Below are 24,377 nucleotides of genomic sequence, written 5' to 3' on the forward strand. Positions count from 1 at the left end.
CACTGGAGTTTTTTTTCACAACATAAATGCAATATAGAGAAAAGGGATTATACTTTATGGTACTCATCTTCAATTTTTAACATTTTGGCTGTTATCAGGCAATAAGTGACAGCAGAGGAAGTCCTTTGGAGAAAGCTTTTCCAACAGGTGGTGCCTCCTAGTGCAGGGACTAATATCTGTCTCTTAAAATACATCTATTACTATCTGGAGTACTTAGGAAGAACAGGATCTATGTAACAGAGTAACTTTATTTAAAAAAATATAAAGCATGCTTTTTTTTAATATTGTGAGCAGATATTTGTTCTTTTGAGGGTTGTTACCATTGAAATCTTGAGGATTTTCTTATGAGCTTCCATTGGCTGTATATCTGTCTGATTATTTGCAAAAAAGCAGAAGAGGATTTTTTTTGCTTTAAGTAAAAGTAGAAATACCAGAGTGTAACAACATTCTGATACAAGTAAAAGTCTGTATTCAAAATTTGAAGTACAGTATTTTCAGCCAAATATACATGATGTACCAAAAATGAAAGTACTCAATATCCAGTAATATTTTATATTTTTGGATCACATTTATTGATGCACTATTGTGTTCATCACTTTGATGTTGATGCTGGTAAAGGTGGCGCTAATGTAAACCAACATATATGCTTATAATTTAGGTTATTTAGTTACTTCCTACAGAGAATCAAAAGTTCAAAATTTTATAAGAATACTGTAATTTTAAAAAAAATCAGATTCCAAAAAATAACCAGTAATTAAACTTCTGTGTAAAACATAAGTTTAACATGTTTTTTTTTGGTGTTGAATCATTAAAATGTCTGCAAAGGTTTGCTAACAAACTGTGCTTCCCAGAGCAGTACATAATATCTCTCTATCCATTACCTTTTTCTGACTAGTGGAGCTTAAGGTCTTTGGAGTGTGAGTGAGTATATATGTATTCATATATTCATAACCAAGTCTAGTGTCACAGGATCTGAAACAATTTATGGCGCAAGAGGAAAAAAAAACATGATTGAAACAGCCGCCTATGAACCCAGCCAGTGTGAAGATATATAAAAAGGATCATGGCCTGAATTGTGATGACAACATGAAGTCACTCCCGTGCAACACTTGATTTCAGCGAGTGAGCCACAGAGTCAGTCTCTCCATCTAAGTGAGTGTGTTTTTTGTATTGTATTTATATCTGTGACATTGCCTGTGTATACTCAGGAAAATATGCTATGCTGCTGTTGACCCTGTTATATCCTGAGGCAACCTGGCAATTTGCAGACAAATACAGACCTTTACTTCAGCCCCAGAGCCTCTAACGTACATCCTTGTCCATATTCCAGCTCTGCTCTGCAGCCTGTCAAGGCGCTCTGGGCCCTGAATTAGCCTCCCATTACAGCAAAGCTCCAGCTCCCCCTAAAGTTAACCATAACTGACCATTTGGCAAGGCATGTAAAATCCATTCATGGTCCCCGGCCGTCACATTCAATTTCAAAATACAATCCCCAAACCCCCGCAGAATCTCCATCTTTCTCTCTTACTTAAGTTCAACCTTCTCCTTGTTTCATAAAATATGATCTGATTAAAATAGATTACACACCTTGTTAGCAGAGCATTTCATATTTGATACTGTGGTGCTTTAGGATGGACAACCTCCTTCATGATTCAAAGCAATTGTGGCCTTCTTCTCTGGCCTTTTTGTTTAATAAGCTCAGCTACATCAGTGGGCCTTTTAAGTGAACACACACCCCTGTAGCAAAAGGCATAGATCAATACCTACACCTAAAAAAACAGGAATGATGGCCAAGGATATCCTTTGCTCCTTCCAAAGAATACAAGGCGAAATAATCAGTAACAACCTTATTGTATGAGAGGAAAGCAGCTTTTATGTGCAGACCTGTAGGGAGAGCTACAGGTCAACGGTGAAATATTTAGCACCGATTAGTCCACTGCAGCTTAAACTAAAGCTTTTCCGATGTCTCGATCATGAGAGTCTACCGTATGTAAATGGGATATTATAAACCACAAGAAGAAAGGCAGTTTTTAAGGGTAAATGAATTCATTATAATCCTCACCTCATCTGCTGACTGATGGAAGACTTCTCTTGTAATTGCTACTGTACTGAAGGAGCCCAGATGTGAGAATAATACGGAGTTGTATCTCCTTAAAATGGAAATAATACTCCCCCATTTACCATGAACAAAGTCCATGTAAGCGGGTAAAATGTAATACTGTGCTTGAGGAATGTAATTATCATTTAGCAAGTCCATGAGATGTATTTGACAGGGCCTGAACTGCATGAAAAACTCATTTTCATTTTTCCTATTATATCATGATTATATAAACATTCTTAACCAGTGGCCACAGCAGCAGCAAATTGCAAATTAGCCCCATATTGCCAGTTTTTAGCGGAGGCAAATGAACAAGCACTAGAACTCCAGTGTTTATCCCATAAATCAGCCAAAAGCTGCACCTGTTGAGAATGTAAATAGCTGAGGATATTTGATTAAACTCTTACATCAAAACATTTGAAGAGCTCTTTCTTTTTCATTGTTTATCCTTCTGTTTTCTTTTCAGCCTTAAGTTCGTTCTCTCCTCCTACACCCACTACAACTGGAGTTTCAATGGGCGGTGACGAGGGAGACATAACACCCACCAGCTATACGTGGGGGCACGGGAGGTCCATCATTACCAAGCCACAGTGGTGATCACGGCAATAATATAGAACTATAACCGAGCAATTAGACTAATGGAAAACGTCCCTATTTCTCCCGGTGTGCTGCAGCGAGACGCGCCGCGGGCCCCACAGGCCCCCCCTGGAGATGAGGCTGGAGATGTGAAGTGGGGAGGAGGTAATGGTGGAGGCCCATTGATCCTCACTGCCACCTGCTATATGGCTCCGCAGAGGGCAGGCGTGGAGGCAGAGGGCTCCATCTGGGGAGAGATCACATCGGCTCCTGGGCTCTCAGGCATATGGATAAGAGTCTTTCTCTAGTCTTCCGCTACTTAACCAGCACACATTAGCACAATATGGCCGGATAGGGGAGCGTAAGGCACGCATACATACAGGCTTTATTACAGTAAGGGCACATCCACAGTGAGAGGGCGTGAAGCCATTTCTTCAAACTCTAGAGTGTTTGACTTTTGGTGTGAGGCCAGGTGAGAACAGGACAGTTCAAATGATCATAGTGAAAATGTGTGAATGACCCACGTGTTTGAGTAAAATTCCAAAATACATACAGAAAGCAGTCACAAAACCAGAATGGTCTCCCTAAAAAAACGACAGCATCAGTTGTTCATATCTCCAAAAACAACCTGTAATATCATTTTCTGACAAAGAACTCTAGGAATTAGCATTGTTGGCTGTCAGGAGCAAATACGGCAAAGAGGGATGATGTTTGACTGTTGCATGGACGGGTCGTCATGTGTACGATTTAAAGCCTGGTGATAATGTACCAGGCAGAAACGCAGCATTTCTTTGCCATGTCTACATTAAGTTTGTTACACCCCTGACCACAGCAAACATAATGGTGGGTCTGTGGTGTAATGCACTTAAAACCACAGCAAAACAGTGATGTCACGGACAACTTAAAATTGAGGAGATCAGCAGCCCCCTTTAAGCATAGGAGACCAATGTCTCCTCCCAGTGAACATGAATTTCTTTCTGCCAAATTTCCCCAAGCAGAGCCATGATCTTCTCCTAACCAAGATGTTTTTTGTACCTAAAACTAGCTCATAAAACAAAGTACTAGGCTTTTTAGTTTGGTGGAGCTGTTGTCTGAAACAAAACAACAACCATTTCTATTTGTACCAGGTAAGACCATCAGCACAGATAAGTTCACCACGGTCAGAATCCAAATTTTTTTTTTTTTTTTTTTTTTTGTGAGGAAAGGTCATAGATAAATCCCTTGAGGTTCTACCGGTGATTGACAGGTCTTTTCTACATTCCACTATTTTTTAGCTTTTCAAACTGGAAAATGATGCTGGCTGCTGAATTTCTCATAGAAAATGCACAAAAAAAAAAAAAAAAAAAATCTAGCCCTGGATATTTTTGTCATAAATGAGTTTGGGGAGTTACAATAACATAACATTCGAAGTAGGCTGATTAGATTCTTAACTAGATATTTTCTGGAATCTCACTTTGATGAGATGGAAAAACACTTTGATTTTAAATGTACATACGAGCAGTGTGTGCCTAAACAATCTGACTGTAAAAGTGAAACTCTTCTACCACAACTCATTCCAAAGAAGTGAAGTAGGGGTGGTCATAACTTAACAACACACAGACATGAGGGACTAAAGGGGTTTGTTGAGAGGCTGACCTGCCCAGCTGGGGGTCTCCATGTACAGGTAAAGCCGGTCGGGCTGAAGCTGGGTCACTCGACTCGCTGCTGCTGCCACAGGTGCTGATGAACCCTGCAGAACAAGGGGAAAAAATAAAGTTCCTGTTGAAACACAAGCAGTGTTTGTGAATGAGTTAGCTACACAGCTCATAAAACAACTTAGCAGAAAATACAGAATTGGTGTGTGGTGTGACAGTGGTGCCACAATACGTGGACACACCGTGGAGGGAACGTCTACATCGCCATAGTTATAGCCCAAGCAGATCGGCAGAACTCTCTAGCAAGACAGACCAACGTTTGCTTCCAGTAAACATGGGTTTCTTTCTACTCCTGTTTAGTTTCTTCAGAAGAAGATCGATATCACACTTGTGTGTGTTAAGTGTGAAGCATGATACAGAACCTGGTTAACCAAGCCCAGAATAAAGCCTGAATTGAATGGGATACTACCCTGGCTCTTTCAAAGGTTAAAAAATACATCTAATTCATACACACAAACAGAAATGTGAAGAGAGAGAGAGAGAGTTTTTATACGGTAATTCTAGAGGGGGGTTACATGCTGGAACTATTTTCTGAGCAGCAACAGTTTAACCATTCACCTAGCACTTCTGTGCAGCTTCTCCAGCTAGTGTGGGCTGCCAGATATAACCGGTCAGTGCAAGTTTATGTCTTGGTCTTTGTGCAGACGGCGTGGTACCAAACCTGGCACTTTCGCTGCGTCTCCAGGCTGTGATTGTGAAATTTGTGTTATAAAAGTGAAACAATAAAGGAGCTAAACACTTCCTGAGTTGCGATGAGTGCATAGTTTATGATGTGTAGTTTATAGTGTTTGTGAATGCGCATTTGCATCAGTGTCTGTAAACATGAGCGCGTATTTAATCTTGTGAGCAAACATTACAACCAACATATATGTCTGTTGTGCAGCACATACGTTTAGGCATTACAGCATATTTGAGCCTCGGTGTGTGGCTGTTCTCATGCAGCGGGTGGTTTTTCTGCTGACTTCTGTATCTTCACAAGCCTCAGGTTGGCTGTTGCCCAGAAGCCCAGCCGGTGAACCGCAGAGAAAGCGCATTGATTTCATCCCAGCAGAAATCCCTTCTCCTGGTACCCGCCTCCCCACACCGCCCCACCCCTGATTAAGCATTTGCGGGGCACCATGCCAACACAATTTGTCATTTATCAAAAGTAATTAAAAGCAATTTCTTTTCTCTTGTTGATTGGGAATTGACTAATTGTTGAGTCTGTGAAAACGGGGGAATAAATAAAACAGGGAAGGATGAATTTTACATAAACTCAGAGGAAAACATAAATGCTGTAAAACGAGGGCCAGACATCTGGCTCTGTGATTTCTCTCTACATGATTATGACTGCAAAACCGAAACAGTTGTTTAGTGCATTCTGATATACAGCTCATAGGCAGTAAATAATATATTAGAAACAGCATATTGACTAGCCAACTTAAAAGGGTGTTTTCACTTCATGTTGTGTGAACACAAGAGTGGGAGGAAAAATACAAACACTGGTTGGTTACTTGTTAACAGAAAATGAAAAATGCTGCTCCCACTTGTGCCAAACGAGATATTTGAGTCGGTAAATACCAACATCTCAGTCTGAGAGGAAAAACAACGAGAGAAGGTACAGTGAAGAGAGGGAGAGGAGCTGAAGCAGAGGTTACAGTACATCTGTACAATGAAACCAAGCAATACCATTTCAACATTACCGGTAACAACCTCTGAATGCACCATTACCTTCTATAAGGGCAGAATGAAATGTCAGAATTGATTCGGGAGGGGAGGGTTGAGATATAAGTGGGCAGCTAAGGTGGCCATTTTGTTTCAGTGGCCCTTTATTTGGTGTCCCTGGCTCATTAGCAGATGGGAAAAAAAAGAGCTGGAAGAACATGAAGAAGGTGTGGGCGGACATCATGAATGTCTCCAGTGACAGCATGTGAAATAAAAATGGCAAAAAACAAGCGCGCGCACACACACACACACACGCAAGGGAAAAATCAAAGAAAAAAAAAAAAAAAGGCATGCAGAAATGCCAGAGGAGTCGTTTAAATTTCCCACCACTTTGTAAATAACTTTAGCTGCACAAATACCTGGCTTTGCTCTGAGCGGATAAAAATTTTTCCAGCCAACTATTTATTCTCTGCCAACAAATGGTGCGGTTGCTTCCACGAGACGATTTGAATATCCCTTTGAAGGCTGCAGATGGACAAGCAATACCATCATTGCCTAGGAACACAAAAATAATTGGGCAACAGTGGTGAGAAGTCTACGTTGACATCTCTGCTGAGACTGAGCCCTACATGGAATACCTAATTGAACCTCTCACTCTCCTGCCTTTTGTTTACATTCTCATTCATCATAAAAAATCCCTCAATGACTTATGTTCCCGAACATGTATGGTTATTAATGTTCTAATTATGCTTCTCCCCTCTAATCTTTCGCCTTGCAATTTCGATGATGTATGCCTAAACAACACGGCGACTCCCCTGGAAGTGGAGGCTGAATTAGGAATCTACGCGCACTAACACACCTTCTCCTGGGAGCCGTCTGACGGAGAGAGAACGCTTGTCATAGTTTGTCTATACATGGGGATTTATGCCAGTTCAGTGAGCACGTGCCATTGTATACTGTCTTTGTTCAACACGCGTTTCGAAGCAGTAAGTTGACTAATCAGCTCTGACTACCAAAAGAACAGATGTAGTTGACAAACTGACAAGAACAGCTGAACCAAAAAATGCCCAAAAAACAAAGCAAACTACCTCTGGCCAGCTCTTCTTATTCTTCTTGTAAAAGGCTATAGGTATGACAGCTTTAGAGGTATGAAATAATGTTGGTGAGAGCCTTGAGGAGCCCCTGCAGAGAGGCTGAGAGGGTCCTGTACTGCCTCAAGCAATGAGTGTTCTTCAAGGCTTTTCCTCAGAGCACTTTTACAAGAGCACAAATTAGGTGTAAGGAATGCCTGTGTCTGTGGGCGCATCCAGGCAGCACACACAGCAAAGAGGTAAAGAAAGATAAATAAATAAAAAAAAAAAAAAAAAAAAGGGAGGGGGGGGCAGAAACACGGATGACAGTGAAGAAACGAAGGGTGTCATAAAGTGCAGAAAATAAGCTCTCACTTTCAAACATTTACAGCGGCTCAAATATCTGATGATACCTCTAATATCTTTTAATCTTTAATGTGAAAAATTAATCATCCCATTCATTATTTTAATAGCTGTCATTTTTCTCTCCCCAAAGTGATGATTTATAACCATTAAGCCCTGCGTAGGCTTGTGTGAGAGGGATTTATCGTAATGTTTGCACCAGGTAGCCTCCAACCATATTTCATTACTCTGACAAGCCATTAAAATGCCCTGGTGATTAAACAACAGCTCTGAGGTCAGTGTGTATGGCTGTTTCTTTACCAATCCAAGAGCGCAGCAGTGTAGCCATGAAGGTAGGGACCCGTAGCCTAACAAAGCCCTTTCCCCCAGTTCCCTCCAGGCTGGCAATCGTATTTATAGATCTCTATCTGTTGTGCTGTGCGAGGGCGACAGGGGAGGATGAGAATAATGCACGGAAGCTACAGTGAAAGTTAGGAATGGGGCTATTACGCCTTTTTCTTTTTCAGAGCTTTGACACTGTGATAACCATACACTTAGAGGAAAAACTCCAGCCTCAGCGACTCTGGATCTATCCATCCGTAATGTTCAGTGTGTTATTTTGTGATCATGTATTGCCATTTATGCTGTTATGCTACCCACTTATCTCTTCTACTTTTATTTCACTTATTGATTTCCTACCAATCCCAACCTGCAGGAGTGCGCTGAGAACATCTGGGAATAGACAGGCACTGCCATCACCGGCTGCCTTCCCAGATCCACTCCTACTTTTTTTGGTCATTCATAGAACCGGCATAAACCTGTTGCTGAAAGTAATGCCTCACCACTGGTTATCCACCTGACATTTAATCAGCCATTTCATATAGCAAGGTTCTATGACGAGAGGTTGGTTACTCCTATAAATGCACATTTTCAAGAAAAAGATGAATATTTTCAGTGAAATTTATCCAAATGTATCCATGGTCATGCTACAACTATACGGATTATATATTGTACATTCCTGTTTTAATCCATCCAGGTGTCCACACAGGTCATGTAACAGTGCACATAAATACCATCTACAGTGCACTGCTGGCCAAATGGGTTACAACGAATGCCCCTAAGCTACAACATCCATAGTTTCACTCACGCTGCGGACCCTTGTAGCATATCATACACTTTCTCTTTCTCCATGGATCCTGCCTGCATCTCCACAACTAAATTCTAACAACGACAAAACAGATATTCCATGAGATAAAAATGCATGAAGTGTATTTTCATGCTTCACAGTTATTTTTGCGCACAGACGGAGGACTGAAGTTGCTGCTGCTCCTTATGCTAAGCCTCCAGCATAGACACAATGTAAGGCTTCAAGTACGCAGTGCATCCACACTAAATGTAGCAAAATTCACTCCATTTAAATATGCCAATATGCAGACTGAAAACACTTGACTTTTGAGTAGGCGGATGTAGAATGATGCCCCTTAAGGCAAGCTACAACTCACAAAAAAAAAACAAAAAAAACAAAAACAAAAATCTGATGGTGATAAGACAAGTCCAGCAGCGTCTCAGAAAAGCAGAAAAAACTGTATGCTACCAGTGTTTTGTATTAAACAGCGACCATGTTTTACTACTTCATTAAATGGATTATTGCCTCCGCCAACCTGGAAATCTTCCTGTGTTGCTATTCAGCAGCAGTTGTAGAAAGACTTCCTTGCTGCTTCATTCTTAGGGACGGATACCCATTCTTGACATTTTGCTTTGATGTTTTAGACAGTTGGAATAAAAAAAAATGTTCTTTTTTAAAACTAAATCGATTGTTTGCCCAGTTGTCTAACAGAATAAGGATGGTACTGGGAAAACATCAAATAAGGATAGCCAGAAACACAAAGCACATCCTCAAACATTGTTTTTTTTAAAATTGCATTAGTTTTTTTCCCCCTTTTTTTGTATAAAAAGACACTGTAGACACTGTCCAAATTTTGTGCTTTGGAAGGAAAATATGTTTCTTGAGAAGCAGCCAGAGAAACAGCCACCTGGAACACAAAATGGTTTCCCCATTGATACAAGCGGAGGAAGCTGAATTACCAGCAGGCTGGGGAGCTCGAGGAGGATTTAACTCCCCTGCATGTATGTTCATGTCTAATGTCCTGAGTCCATTGGGCTGGATTGATCACTGATGCCAGATCTGACAGTGACTGACAGCGCCTGTAATTGTTATGTTTGCTCTGGGAGAAGACCAAACTATCATGTTGGGACTGTGAGGATGAAAAATACAGGCATCTCTCATTCCCCTACATGTCCAGCTCTGGATATTACATCACACTACACAACGGTCATGATCTGCATCAAAGCCTGAACATTGTGAGCTACAGATTAATGGATGGGATCTGTGCCATTTGTGGCATGAGGTTATCATTTAAAAAAAAATAAAAAACACCTGCTGTGATGCCACTCACAGTCAAACTCACACACTTGTAACATAACCATTCATCATGGGTGTTCACCAAATGGACGTAACAACGAAAATAAAACAAAAAAAAAATGAGTCAAGGAGACGAAAACAAAAGAAAAGTGGTTAATGCAAATGCAAATGATACTGACATAATTGATAAAAGTAGCAACGTAACCGTGCACAGATAAAATAAGAAAAAGTTTTGTTTACAAAATTAAAACAGTACAGGTCGAATAGCAAAAATACTGATTATGCAGACTTTGTTGTTTGATTCCATATACAGTATTATGGTGTATGATAATACATGGACTAATGCATTACTGAGTATAACTAAATGCTAATGTTGTAGCTTCTAGGAACACTTAATTCTAACTATTTATAATTTGTTGTATAATTAATATTTTCTAAATCAACTTAGTTTAAAAACTGATATGTTTTGTAATTAAAATCCTAATTTGTGAAGTAACTAGTGGCAATTACGTCAATGAATTTACTGTAATGAAGGAGTAAGCACAGTATATTCCAGACTGAAATGTAGTGACGTGGAATTATAATGTAGCATAAACTGGAAATACATGCACAAAGTATAAGCACGTCAGATTTGTATTGATGTAAATGCACTTTCCATCACAGCCAGTCATGATCAGTTAAAGTATATTAAACAGCAGAAACATATATAATGGGAGTGAGATGAAATTTCAGTGTGTCCTTGAGTCTAAAAACTCTGTGTTGTTAACATTTACAGCTCCTGTTCCTGAGGGATCATCAGTAAAATCACTTCCATAGATTTAAAAGCCTGAACTGAAAATTGGGACATATACTCCAGGCCAAGATTTCTACAATTTTATTTCTTCTCACCACCGACACTCAGCTCAACTCTGGATGAATATAAGCACATCCTGTCTGCCTGCTTCTGATTGCTACAACGATTCAACAGTTGTCACTGAGACAGAGCAAAAACCGCAGAGAAGAAATTTGCATTCTAATGCATCTCGTCTCATGTTTGTTCTGTCCCTGATGAGAAGCACAAAAAGAATAGTGCTAATTTGTAATAGATATCAAAATTCCCAGCATTAAAAACTTAATTACTACAGCATAAACGACAGATAATGCCATTTCTGCAGATGACTGTCGTTTCTGCCAACCAGAATAAATGATATTTAGTATCCAGCTGTACTTCTGGATGCAAGTTGATGGGGAGGAGGAGGAGGGGGGAAAGGTACTTGTAATTCAGAATATTTTTTTCTGCAACTTAGCAAGTTTTTCATCTATCAGCAAGGCACATTAAATCCCAGCTGGTCAGATGGTAGACTCCTGATGCTCTGCTTTAGACATGAAACAAACTACTGCCGAAATGAAAGCAGTTCTGGGAGCTCTGGAAATTCGACTCCTACAAGAGTGTATTAAAAATACATGTTCAAATGAGTGTTGGTGATGATGACAAGTTATACCATATTCTTCTTGAACTTTTAATGTATCCAGCCGCAACACCAAAGGGGAAATTAAATATTTAGTCTATTATCTAAACTGTTCCCAATATTATGCAAGCTTAGGTTATTTATATAGTACAATAATAATTATGTTATATAAGCCAGTTTTCATTTGTTAAGCCAACATAATAATCGGGAGGTAGCTGGTTTGTGGTTTCGCAACCTAAAATGAGTAAGTTAATTCATATATTTGGTGCAGTAAACCCAGCACGATTATGTAGATTTATTATAGCAGTGCTAGGTGGATATTGTAAATGTAAATATATGTATAATTTATGACTGCAGGGAAATAGATCATTTTAATACAGTAAATGTGAGGAGTAGTTAAACTATTGGCAGAGGCCAGTGCATACTCAACATAATTTTGTGCATCTGTATAAAACAACAAACAAACTGTAAATTATATTCCGCTCTGATTGAGAAGAATGGAAGTAAATCTGGTGCTACCTAACCCAGATCACCACTGTTTACCCACTGGTGTGACGGTAAATACCCTGGCTGACATTTGAGGGAGGTTAGTGTGCTCAGAGAGCAAAGTGGAAGTGGAGGCTCAGATGAATTTGTCTGACAAATGCTCCTGGAGTATGTGTTGTCGACTGTGCTTCAGCGAGGCCCTGGACTGGGATTTGAGTCTGACTGAAGCCAAGCAAAGCATGCCAGATCACTAATTGCACAATTTAAAACCAAAGTCCCTGGCAGCTTGTCGTTTGAAATGGAGAGAAGAGCCATTGCTTAATCAGTGAGCTCAACATAGATCTGCAAGGCTCTCGACTGAGGAACCCCAGACGTACGTGGCTGAAGCTCAGTGTCAACAGCCAAAGCAAAGACAAAGTGATTTGCTGGCTGCTGTTGCAGCTGTAATTGAAACGTTTTATGATCCAATGCATGAATGTGATTGGATGACAGAATCACTTTATAGCAAACATTGGTGAACTGACAGGGATTTTATTTTCATTTAACTGTTCATATATGACCAGGAAACTGTTGATCACAGTTGGTGGTAATGAAGTTCTAGTTGATGTGTCTTCAAGGCATCATGCAACTGTGCAGCCGTTGTGCAATTCCAGCTGTACTTCTAATTTTACATTCACTTGGCACTTCTTGCTTTTGTATAAAGTAACTTTTTTTTTTTTTCCTCCTCCAGTACATACCCGCACTGGGAGCAATCATGGGTTTAGTGTCCTGCCGAGGGACACTTCAGCATATGAAGTGGAATAGCCAGGAAACCTTACCATTAAAGCCAACATGCTCTAGAGCTGCAGTGGCTTCTACGTGGCATTCAACATCCAGTGGAAAAAAAAAGTCAATGAAATCATTAAATTAAATAGTTGTATTGACACAGAATTCAGACTGTTGTTATGTATAAATGCAGACTGACTATACCCTAATTCTACTCCATTTTTTTTGTAGTATTTTCCAACCCCCAGTAACCCTATAGGGGTATTAAAAGCCTCTGTCTTCTGTTACATCTATGTTACAGGTTCAGGCAATTCTCTGCAGGCCATTGGGAGGAGCGGTAAACATTATTACTATTGAGTCTGGGCTGTATTTTAGTGAGAACATTAGTAAAAAGCAACTTACTCATCACCCAGCATCATGAAACCTAAATGGAGTTTTGTCTTTTTTATCTTTCTTTCTTCTAGATTTGGGCCTAACAAGAGAATACACACACACCATCAGGGAGACAGACAGAGAAATGGGTGGAGCTGGAGAGAGAGAGACACACACACACACACACACATAAAGTAAGGAGAAAAAAGAGAAAGAAATAAAAAACACTGCCATGAAGTCAATTCCACACTCAAGCAACATCCGTCTCTGATCTGGGAGCATTCTTGCAGCAGCGGCACAAGAGTGATGCGGCACTGAGGGCCATGAATTAAAAAGTCAATATGTAAAACCATAGAGGGATGCCATTTTGAAAAAGCGTTCCATCAATGGAAATCATATTAACATGATAAAGGGCAGATTGGGAGGCGAGGGCATTGATTCAGATGCTGCTCCGTGGCCCGCCATGTCCACCTCAAACATGTTAATGAATTGTGCCGCAAAAACAGAGGTGGAGCAGGTTGACGGAGGTGAAGTGCATCTCTGTGTGAGTAGGGGGAGGAAGGGAGCGTCACACAAATGGAGAGAAGTTGGCTTTAAAGCAACAGGAGGAGGTCTGGGAGTGGTACCCTGGTGAGCTGCTCTTCTGGGTGTCACATCAGTCAGTGTCTCAGCATCACTTCTGAATTGTTCTCTGAAGATAAGGTTTCGAGGAGGATTGGATAGGTGGCTGACTTGCAGAGATTTTTTTTTTTTTTTTTTGGGCAAGTTGGGAGTGAATCCAATTAGAATGAAGCTTGGGAGAAAAAGATGAAGTACTATAATGCCACCCAGAGACTCAGAGTGCAAGAGCAGAGAGAGCAGAGGATTCACCCCCTGTTGACCATGACTACAGACACATTGCCTGGGGGAGGGAGCATCCAAGGCTTCACATATACACACATGCACATACACAGAGAAAGAGAGAGAGAGTGTGACATGAAAGCAACAAGGCAGTGCTGCCAGGCCAAACAGATGAATTACTTATCAAAGAAGTGCACAGCAGACCGGCTATACGGCTGCAACACACAGACAGCTGGGGCATTATCAATTCACCTTCAATTAGCTGTCCTTGGCACTGCCTGCCAACAGGGCCAGGAGTATCACCACATTCACAATGCATAAAGTTCATTGAAAAAAAAAAAAAATGCACAGAGCATCAGGTGAATTCTTCTGAGGAATTTAATTAAAACAGTGTAGCATTAAAAATAGGAAAAGAGATACCATTTCTATAGAAGGATGAAAGCAAGAGGATTATTTTCAATGCCATAGAAGGCAAAAAAGAAACAGAAGGGGGTAACAGAGTGGGTGGGGGCTGCTCCTTCCTTGGAGTCTGATGGCACAGCACCTTTGTTAAATATGAACTAATTAAGTGGAAAAATGAAAGTGTTTCATCTTCATTAGTATCAGACAATAGAACTATGAAACATAATTGAGAGTAGTTCCACTTTAATAGAATGAACAGAAGTCACTTGGTATTGAAATGTGCAGGGTGATTTAGCCAAAAGAAAGTGTATTATTAGATTTAATAGAATACCTACACATGATCAATGCTCAGAGCACAGGTGGTAGTTTGTCTCTGGTTCTTCAAATGATTAGGCTGACAGAATAATGGCTGGCCGGATTCACACTGCTCCTGCATTGATTACAAGAAGCAGCCCATTTTTCATCAAGTGGGGCTCCACACACCATTTATTAAGCCTTTACACATGTGACATAACAACTGGTGAGTATATAATGCTGCTGGAATCGGGACGCAGTAGTGAGGCCGGCTGCTGCCGCCGCTGATGATGATGAATGTTGCAACGTGGTACAAACAAAAGTATGTGGATATGTAAACATTAAATTGAATGTGACTGTTGAACACTGTAAATGCAATTGAGAGCTCCAAAGCTTGGGTGATAAGGCATGGATCACAGATGGAGTTCCAGTTCATCCCAAATGTTCTGGGTGCAATGAACACCAATCAACAAATGGGGTAACTGCCATAGGGCTGCATACCCGCAGTGTCCCAAAGCATCCGAATTAATTGACTAATTAATTTGCAGCACTAAAATGCAAGTTCACACTGTCTTCAATGGTGCAAATTTCTAAGTAATGCTCTGTTGCTGAGTCAATTCACACATAGGAAACCTGTATACTGTATTTAATGGTAATTCATAGTCTACACAAGACAAGGGGTGGGATATACGTGGTTGGGGGCTTCAGTGGAGGCACAGTAGCGAATTCTTGCCCTGGGGCTCTCTAACTGTTTAATTCAGCTGTAGCCAGGCAGAGTCACTGATCTTTGCAATCCATACAAAACTTGAAAAACTTTGTGTTTTTTTTTTCTTACTTGTGCATTGGGGGTACTGTCATGTCAAACCTGGAAAGAGCCACAAAAATGAAAGCACACTATTCTCTGATATATAATTGTATGCTTTTTATGTAGCATTAGCAGTTCATTGGAACTAAGGCACCTTCCCCAAACAACAAAAAACAACACCAAACAACAGGGTGTCCACATACTTATGACCATAATGTATACACCTCAGGAACCCACATACCTCGGCTTCACAGAAACTGTAAAGTATTTAACTCATGCATGTGACCCCGCAAAAAAAGGGTGGTGTGCAAAAGCAACACGGTCATTTTTAAAAAACATGAGCGCATCACAGAGCTCGGCCATATTGAGACGGCTGTCTTGAGAAACAGTGGGTCTTTATCACTTCAAAGGCTGACATCCCTCTGGCGTCTCGGGGAAGCCGTGACTGGCACTCGTACAGCCCCTCTTTCTGCTGCATTTGTCCAATCTTAGAAAGCCCAGAGTCAGGAAACACAAGGTCTTTTCAAAGTTAGTCAACAGGCCTTTGAAGCGCAGCCAATGGAGTCAGCAACCCAGCGACAAGGTGCCGAGCCATTATCATTCAATAGACAGCCGGGATTTTGCATATTTAACAGGAAATTTCACTTTGCTTTTTTGACACGGGGCATTATGCATCCTCTGTACATAAAATCCATCAGCACCTTGCCAATTTTGTTTGTGCTTTTCCCATTTCGCTGGGGAAATGTGTTTCTCTTGCAATGCACACTATATTCAAAACATGCACTGGAATTAAATTATATGTCTGTTTGGACAAACAAATTGGACCACAGGTTCAAGGTAAACTGTTTTACTCATTTATTTATTTTGTTAGCTTGTTTGGTTAGTGCTGATATAACCTCATGGGCAGAAAAGCCTCAAATTGTGACATTTGTTATCTTTTCTTGTTTGTGAAAGGATGTCGGTAAAATGCTGTGCTCAGATCAGTTTCCTCACAAAGAAATAGAAATGATTCAGTCACAAACAGCTGGGACAAAAACAGGCATCCTAAAAATGACATGTCTTAATTGTCTCTGACATACAAATATTTGGCTTAATGATAAACTGCACAATTCATAAACAATTAAGATGTTAATGATTACATTATGCTAAAAATGTCATGTGCTTCTCCATAATGGAGCTGATAGTCAATTTTGCTTTTTGATGTATCCACAACATTAGTGATGAACACTGGTTTTTCATTACAAAACAGTATGGTCTAGTTTGGCAGCAAGCAACATTTTTAATTACTAAGACTTTATTTAAGAAGGAGAAAATATGAATGATTTTAAAATCTCTTCATATGATATAACGAGTGCATCAGAGTTATGACAATAAACACAGATAATGAAACTAGGCCAATATTACCTTCACACACAGCAATCAAAACACCCCTGATATTGGAACCACCTGGTTTTGCTATTACTGCAGTAAAATCAAAGAGCAGAGGCGTGTTTCTAGACCAGCCACTGATGTATAACACTAATACCAGAAGTCAATTGTTGAGCCATGTGGATCTTAACCAGTGATTATTATGACACACTCCTATACACACTACCGAACATTCCCCAATGCTTATGAGTTAGTTGGCTTTCTAGCTACAATTCAAAGCCATATGATTAGTTTTGATTGAAAGGAAAGAGCTACTGCCTCTCCTCTGGGATATGCAGGAAATGAAAAGGAAGGCTTTAAGTATACCGACACCACAGATTGGTGGTGTCTAACAGCGTCTGTTTGAAGAGTGAAAAATCTCCTTTTATGAGCAATTCATTATTGTAAACTCATCAGTGTAAACCCAACACAAAAATCCATCCACAAAAAACACACTGTCGGCATGTATTGTTTGGACTTGAGGGCACCATCTTGTCTCTCTGGTGTCTTCGGGTGCTTTGGTGTCCCTCAGCAGTCCAACAGTTACAGTAATAGCTGCATTCTCGCCTGTTGGGATTTACTCTGATGACCCAACTTGAGTGCATCCATTCCTAATGAGCGGCCGCCAGTGCCCATTTTCTCCTGTGGGCTTTTAGCTGTCTGTCCCCTGGTAGAAGGAAGGACTAAGAGCACCTAGCAACCCTTCAGCACCCCGGAAGGGTAACTTCATAGGACGGGGTCCCATGGCGAGCTGCTAATGATCCATATGATGGTCTGGACCAGCTATTGTTTGGGCTACATTACCCAGAGGGGAACAAAGAATCGTTTGCTGTGTCACTTGATAATGACCCAAAAAGCAAATCTCACAGACCTTCATTCTTCACAAGGGTAATTAATTCGCCACTGTGCTGGGATGGTTTGCCTCCTCAAGCTCCTCTCACGCTGCCCCCACTATACTCTCCCAAAGATTTCCAATTGTTTTGTAGACAATGGTTTGAGAAGGCAGTAAAAGACCATTGATCTGAGGGCTATTTGCAAATACCCGTCTCCATACAGACAAATGCATCTTACTGTGTTGCGTTAAGCAATTCCACATTTTAATGGGTGGACTATTGATGGTTGATGCCAAAAGAGTATGGTATTGATGTGCTCAAACACATTCAGAATGAGGTCTAGGGGGGATAACACCAGCTCAGCACAATAAATAAAGGAAGGGGTATCAAAGTGAGGAGGAGGGATTGCATAATGTTGCAGAGGCTTCATAAAAAAGTTACTATAATGTGTGTCATGATTGACTTTTATGATCAATGCTGTCGTACATCCGCAGCAGCAGAGCTCCCACTGAGAAAGTTAGATCTATACTTCTCAGGCTGGACAACGCAGTAATTACAATTGCCGATTAGCTACATGTGCATTATTGGATGTAATTAGGTGTTGATTAAAATTGGAACATTACTTGCAACAGCTCCAATGAGAGTGATAATAGCAAGGCCAAAGACTGAACTTATATCTCCATTCATCATTTAAAGAAATACAGGGTACATAACAAAATAACATTTGCTCTCCCTGTTTCTGTAATACCAATACATCCCACGCACTGAGAGAAATTAATGATCTTTCGATGAAACCGAGACAGCACGAGACAAGACAAATGTCTGTGCTTACATCAAATGTTCCTAGATACGAAACAATCCAACCACACCAATAAAGCAATCAATGCTAACCTAATCTCTGCAGCCTCAGCGGCACTTGCTTGCCATTTCTTAGCCCCAAAATGAAGAGGAAAAGAGAGCCTTAAAGGCATAAATAAATAAACCTCAAACCACTCGTATTCTATCGCTGCCACTAAGAATAGGAGAGCACAAACAGCCATCACACATCTACAGTATATAAAGCTCATTTTGGATAGGAGTGAGGCTTTATTCAAGCACAGAGGTGAATTGCAAACACAGTCACTTTCAAATTTGGTTAAAGGAGAGGGAGATAGAGAAGGAAGAGATGAGGGAAAAGAGGCTGAGGATGAGTCATCTCTGCCGGTCTGGTTGCCCACACTCCTCATGCAGGGTGGCGTGAGCACTTTTTTTGTGTAAGGGGGAGCAGACTGAAGCTGGCCTAGTCAAAGGTTCTTTCGGGGGGATAAGCTGGCCACTGTGTCTCAAATGGGGACACTTGAGTGGGTAAAGCCTGCCTTAAAGAGAGCTGTGCCTTTTTCCCCCACTGTAACTCTTCATACCTCCATCCAAGCAGAACTAAGGGCGCCGCTCGCTGAGACACAAAAGGGACAAAATCACTCTTTCGCACTTCCACACTTCCCTCTCTGCATACCCTGTGTGTGGATGTGCATGTACTGTACAGAGCAGAGAGAAATGCACAAACATATGCTTAAAACACACACACACACACACACACACACACACACACACACACACACACACACACACACACACACACACACACACACACACACACACACAAACACACTCAGGCACAAGACTGCTCCCTTCTGGCCGCACCACGTGGCTACATCACCTCCTCAGGCCCATCATCACATCGGGAGCAAAACGTGGCTGAATATTGTCCAGATGCAGTAATAATTTCACTAATGCTCACTCAAATGTCAATGGGGTCCAGTGACAAAGGATTCTTAATCTCTAATATGAATTTAGTGCCCAAAGGAAGAGGAAAAGGTGGTGTGTGTGGCAAATATGAAGGAGCTGCATGAGGGGGCATACATTACACACGACTTGTCTCTGGCCTTAATGGGAGTGCTCAGTGAATTTAGCTGATATTTAAATCAGGAGGCAGAAAGAGGCCAGGAAACTGAGAATGATGAGCATGTCGAACTATTGAACTTTCCTTTATTCACCTGTCCCCACTTGGAAACATCCTCTGCAAGTAAACGCAGATGAGTTGCTGTTGAGTCAAAAGCTGCTCCACACAAACACACCATCATACTAAATCACTTAAGTGGGGCAGAAACAGAGCTCCCCCACCGTCCCCCAAGTGAGATGCTGTAGTTTCACTATTTGCCCAAATTATACTCTGCTGTAGGTAGAGCTGCCTTGTCCTCAGGAAGTGATGAATCAAAAGTGAAAAGTTAAAACTGCTGCAATCTGACTTTTTCCCCCTTAACTGCCGCTAAAACCTAGGAAAAGTCGAAAACTGAAGATGAGTTTCACAAACCCGCAGCCGAACAGACAGTCTGTTCGGCTGCGGGTTTGTGCCCATTGTTCTCAAAAATCCATTTAAAAAAAGCTTGCAGGGCCATACTGCTGCCTTCACAAATGGAATATATGAGCAGCACTGTAGATCTATTGTTTTATGTATTTGTCCGGCAGCTTTTCACAAACATAAGTTAAAGCTGTCTGCACGCATAGGTTTGATATAAAAAGTAGATTGACCCAAGTGTTAGAATCATGTATAAGTATTTTGACATAATTACTAGCATAGGATAAAAATGTTTTATAGGAAATTCAGCTTTTTCAAATAGTTCCTTCTGCCTTTTGGAGCTGGAACTGAGGATATTTCATAAAATTTTAACTATAAGTGAATCAGTGCACTTATTTCCTGTCAAATCTGAAGAATCAGGTTGTTAAAAAATAAGGCTAAAGGACTATTAGCACATTCAGTGATTTTGTTTTTCTTCAGTTTCTTTCTAACATAAATTACCTTCATGCTCACTCTCTTGTCGCAAACCCTGCACACAAACAGGGACCATTGTTTCCCTCCAGCAGTGGCCCTCATCAGAAGGGACAGCTCCTGCAGTTTCAGCACCAATAATTACTTGACTTCATGTCATAATCAAATCCCTTTAATAATGGGAACAATTCAGCGATTGCCTGGCGTAATCAAATTAGCCCAAGTCTTTTTGGATTTTCAATTATCTCCAGTCGGCGGAGCACTTTATCCGAGCGCTGGCTCCAGCTCTCACTAGGAGCTCTGTGCTGCACCGGGGCTGACAGCAGCAGCCTCACAATTACAATGAGGCCGGGCTAATGTGATGACAAGATCGCCTGCCTGCCTTACTTAGCCTTTCATTTGTGCTGGGTCTCCTCGGCATTCCCAGTCGTATCATCGTGTCCATGTACCTGCTCTGCACTGAGTAGCCCCAAAACACCCTTGTGCTTCTGTGTACCGACTCATTATAGGGGAGGCAACTAGCATCAAAGCTGCCTAACATTTCTTATTATTTTACAGTTTTCAAAGAAAAGGTTTGTTGAACAGGTCTGAACTATTCTCCACAAACGCGTGCTTTGACACAGCTTTGGTACAGCTACCAGTTCACCACAGCGGAGGAACAGTAAAATCCTTGACACTAGAAACCAGTGAAGCAAAAGGTACCAGTGGAGGAACTGGGAGCTTTGTGTGTTTTGCTAGCAGCGATGTAGCAGCTGGGTTCAGCTTATCTGTTTGGTTAGGAGGGAAAAAGAGGGTGGCATGACATCTGTTTAGGTTAAAAATGTACTCGCTTTTAGATAAGCATCACCAACATGCATTCATACAGCAGATATCTCATGATCTGTAACAGCAAGGTTACAAATTTAAGAAGGCATTTTTTTGTTTCTTTTTCCTGTTTGTTTTTCTATTGATTAATCATATAGAAACAACTTTAAGATCACAATTTTATATTTGTACTTCGAAATGAAAGCGTAGCCAAAGCAATTACTGTAATGCTACAAGCAAAGAAAACAGCCGAAATGTTGAGGAGAAACTGACTCAAACACTGAGTACTCAGAGATCAACTTAATTAGCTCCTGTTCGCATGGCACCGTGTTTGACGTGAACTCTGACCCCTTCACTGATTTGTCATTAATTGCTGGACTAAAGTAGTCAGAAGAAAAATTTAAAACTGAGGCAATCTAACAGACTGTGTTCCTGTGGTGCGCTCACTGCTGCTGCTACCAGGGAAACTGCCAACGCTGCTCCTGCTGTTGCTTTAGAATAAATACAGGCTGTGTCGCCACCACTTCCCTCAGTGTACTGTTCATAAAATTCACATCCAACTGGAAATATTGTTTTTCGGAGTGTTCAATAAATTTTACTTTAATGATGAACAGATTGAGGAACCCCGGAAATGACACACTGATGCCGATAAACAAAGTCTGATCAGGTGTCCGAGAACATTTGGCAGGATATGTATACATTTATGTATTCAAGTTTTATTTTTGCAGATAAACTTAGAAAACAACTAACATTACACTGCACCGAATCCAGGGGGTTGTTTTCAGTGAAATTTGTCGAATACAAATAAGCCACATACACAGTGAGACATAAAAGTTATGAGAACAGTATGTTGTTTTTTTTTTTTTTAACATTATAAGATCAATAGGTTGCCGCAATAGGCACAAATCTGATTTATTTAGTTTACATAATGTTGCATTTTGGACCAGATCAGATTACTGAGTAAAATTTCATGCATTCTTGCCAGTGACAGGCCAGCTTGCAGCAAATGAGGACTGTTTTGGATTTTTAAAACAAATCCTAAACTTCTGAATATGTTCTCCCTTTTTTACTCTTTCCTATATATTTCCTATACATTTTACATATATATGTACACACACACACAGGGTGTACAGTAATTTCCTAAATCAGATGGACACTGTAGTAACTGAAACAAGAGGAAATGGTGCATTTGATGGTGACTACTAGTTGCACATTTGGTGCTCTAATGATTATTTCTGGCAGCAGGATGGTGTATGTGGGATTCAGTCAAAATAAACTGCAGCTGTGTGTGTGTGTAGGTACAAACATGGAACATTGATGTGGACAACAGTGGAAATGTACAGCACAGAGAAATAAGTTACAGGTTACATTTATTAGTAGGACAAAACATTGTTGGTTTAGGGCTTTGCATGGGATTTGTTGACAGTAAAGAAATTAAGACTTTCAGCCGACGTATCCATCAGACTATAATACCTTGTTGCCATTCTAAATGAGGCTGAATGGTGTCTTTCTGGTGTAAAAAGGCAAAAGTCAACAGTAGCATTATTTACTTTCTTTCAATACCGACCAGTCTAAAGATTCATAAACATGGCCCCCAAAAATGAACAAAGCAGGATCAAACATTTCCATAATTTAAACATTATACTTTAATCATGCTGCCTTGTAAAAGGACAAATGGGTAAGTACAGTCATTTCCCCATTTGCTGCAAATCTTCCTCCTCTTTTTCACTCATTGACAGTTTCACTGAAGTGATTATTCAGCCAAGTTGATTTTTTTTTTACTCCTGAATGTTCGCTATTTGAATATTATTCCATAATCAACACAACATGTTGCTGCTTGTCTGTGTTTACATCACTGATTTGCATTCAAATCATATTCCCTCTTCCTATCCCAGCATGCTCAAGTGCAGATGCTCCAGAAGTAGTAGAAGAAAAAGGTTGTGTGTGCCAAATATATTGTAGGAATAAACAAACACTTTATCAGGCCATGGAAGAGAGTAAAACCTATGTATGGGGGAGGAGCTGGACCGAAAAAAGGAGGAAAAAAAAAAAGACTCCATTGTCCTCTTTCGAACAAGCAGTGTGAGAAGTGATAATTAACCGGTAATTAATTTGGTGGTCTTTATCTCAGAGCAATGTGTGCACTGCGAAAGATTAGGAGAGCTTTTTAATAAGCAGCATAGAGTTTGATTCTGCCTATTTCCGCCTGCAACAAATAAGCCTGTGTTTGTTTATTTCAGACAGACAGCTGGCAGAGAGCTGCTGATATGTTCACAGGAAGGCTTTCCCAGTTTATTCTGAGTCTGCTGCTGCTGGTGGAGGCCTGCAAACCCTGCATATGCTTGAGCACCTGACATCAGAATACAGTGAAGAATTTTCTCTATTTTTGAAGCCTTGTATTTATAGTGCATTTGTAGTTATTTTAGCTTAAAAGACTATGATGATGTGTAACATCATAAAGCTGAAAGGATTAGTTAACTGACAAAAAACTTCAACTATTTAAATTTTTTTTTTTTCATTTGATTAACCATTCAAGTCAGTTAAACTAGAAATGAACTGATTACAGATTAATAAAAGTTAATATTTGCTGGTTTTCTTCTATATTTGGACAGTTAGTCAAACAAGACAAGCAATTTGCAGGTGCCACCTGCTCTGTCGATAGGCAGCGATACTGGATAATGAAAATGTCTGCTAATGATGGCTCTAATGAACTTGATACTGAAATAAAAATACTCTTCTGAATCTTTTTTTTATGTGTAACACTGAAAAAATAAAGGTGAAAATACAGAGGAGAAAAAAAATGTGATTCTGTTTTCTTTGTAACGATGAAACCAGACATGTTTATGTCAATAAGGACTGTACCGTGACTTTATATATTTTTGCATCCAAACAATGTTGCCTAATACCAGGAAAGAACGTTTTTTTAAAGACCCAACTCTGTATACATCTGACTAATTTCCTGCTGAAAATCTTTTGTGTATGCTCAGCATTTATAAGGAGATAAATAAGGAAGGATATGAAATAACCTCATTAAGAGCCTTATTTCCTTTGTAATATGAAATCATGCAAAGTACATATTCTGTTCGTTTAATTAAAAAAATACACAAGCACAGAAGTAAATACATCTAATAAATAGGTATTTAATTCCTTCGCACAGAAAGTGTTCATGGGGTTTGTTATTTTTATACAGTAAAGCAAAACCAGAGCACTGCTGCCATCTACTGGCCCACACTCACAACAGAACAGCACAGTGATGGAAAGGCAAGCAA

The 24,377-nt window shown here is 40.3% G+C and overlaps 1 protein-coding gene across 2 annotated transcripts in view; it reads right to left on the reverse strand.

The window, feature by feature from the left end:
* Positions 1 to 24,377, reverse strand: part of LOC113141149 (RNA binding protein fox-1 homolog 3-like) — a 346,664-nt gene that overhangs the window by 168,265 nt on the left and 154,022 nt on the right. For both annotated transcript variants that reach the window (XM_026325390.1, XM_026325389.1), the window contains exon 4: positions 4,310 to 4,403. In XM_026325390.1, the coding sequence (XP_026181175.1) occupies positions 4,310 to 4,331 (22 nt within the window). In that variant the 5' untranslated portion in view covers positions 4,332 to 4,403. The remainder of the gene's footprint in view (positions 1 to 4,309; positions 4,404 to 24,377) is intronic.

The sequence above is a fragment of the Mastacembelus armatus genome, chromosome 8 (genome assembly GCF_900324485.2).
Source record: "Mastacembelus armatus chromosome 8, fMasArm1.2, whole genome shotgun sequence".
Taxonomy (NCBI): domain Eukaryota; kingdom Metazoa; phylum Chordata; class Actinopteri; order Synbranchiformes; family Mastacembelidae; genus Mastacembelus; species Mastacembelus armatus.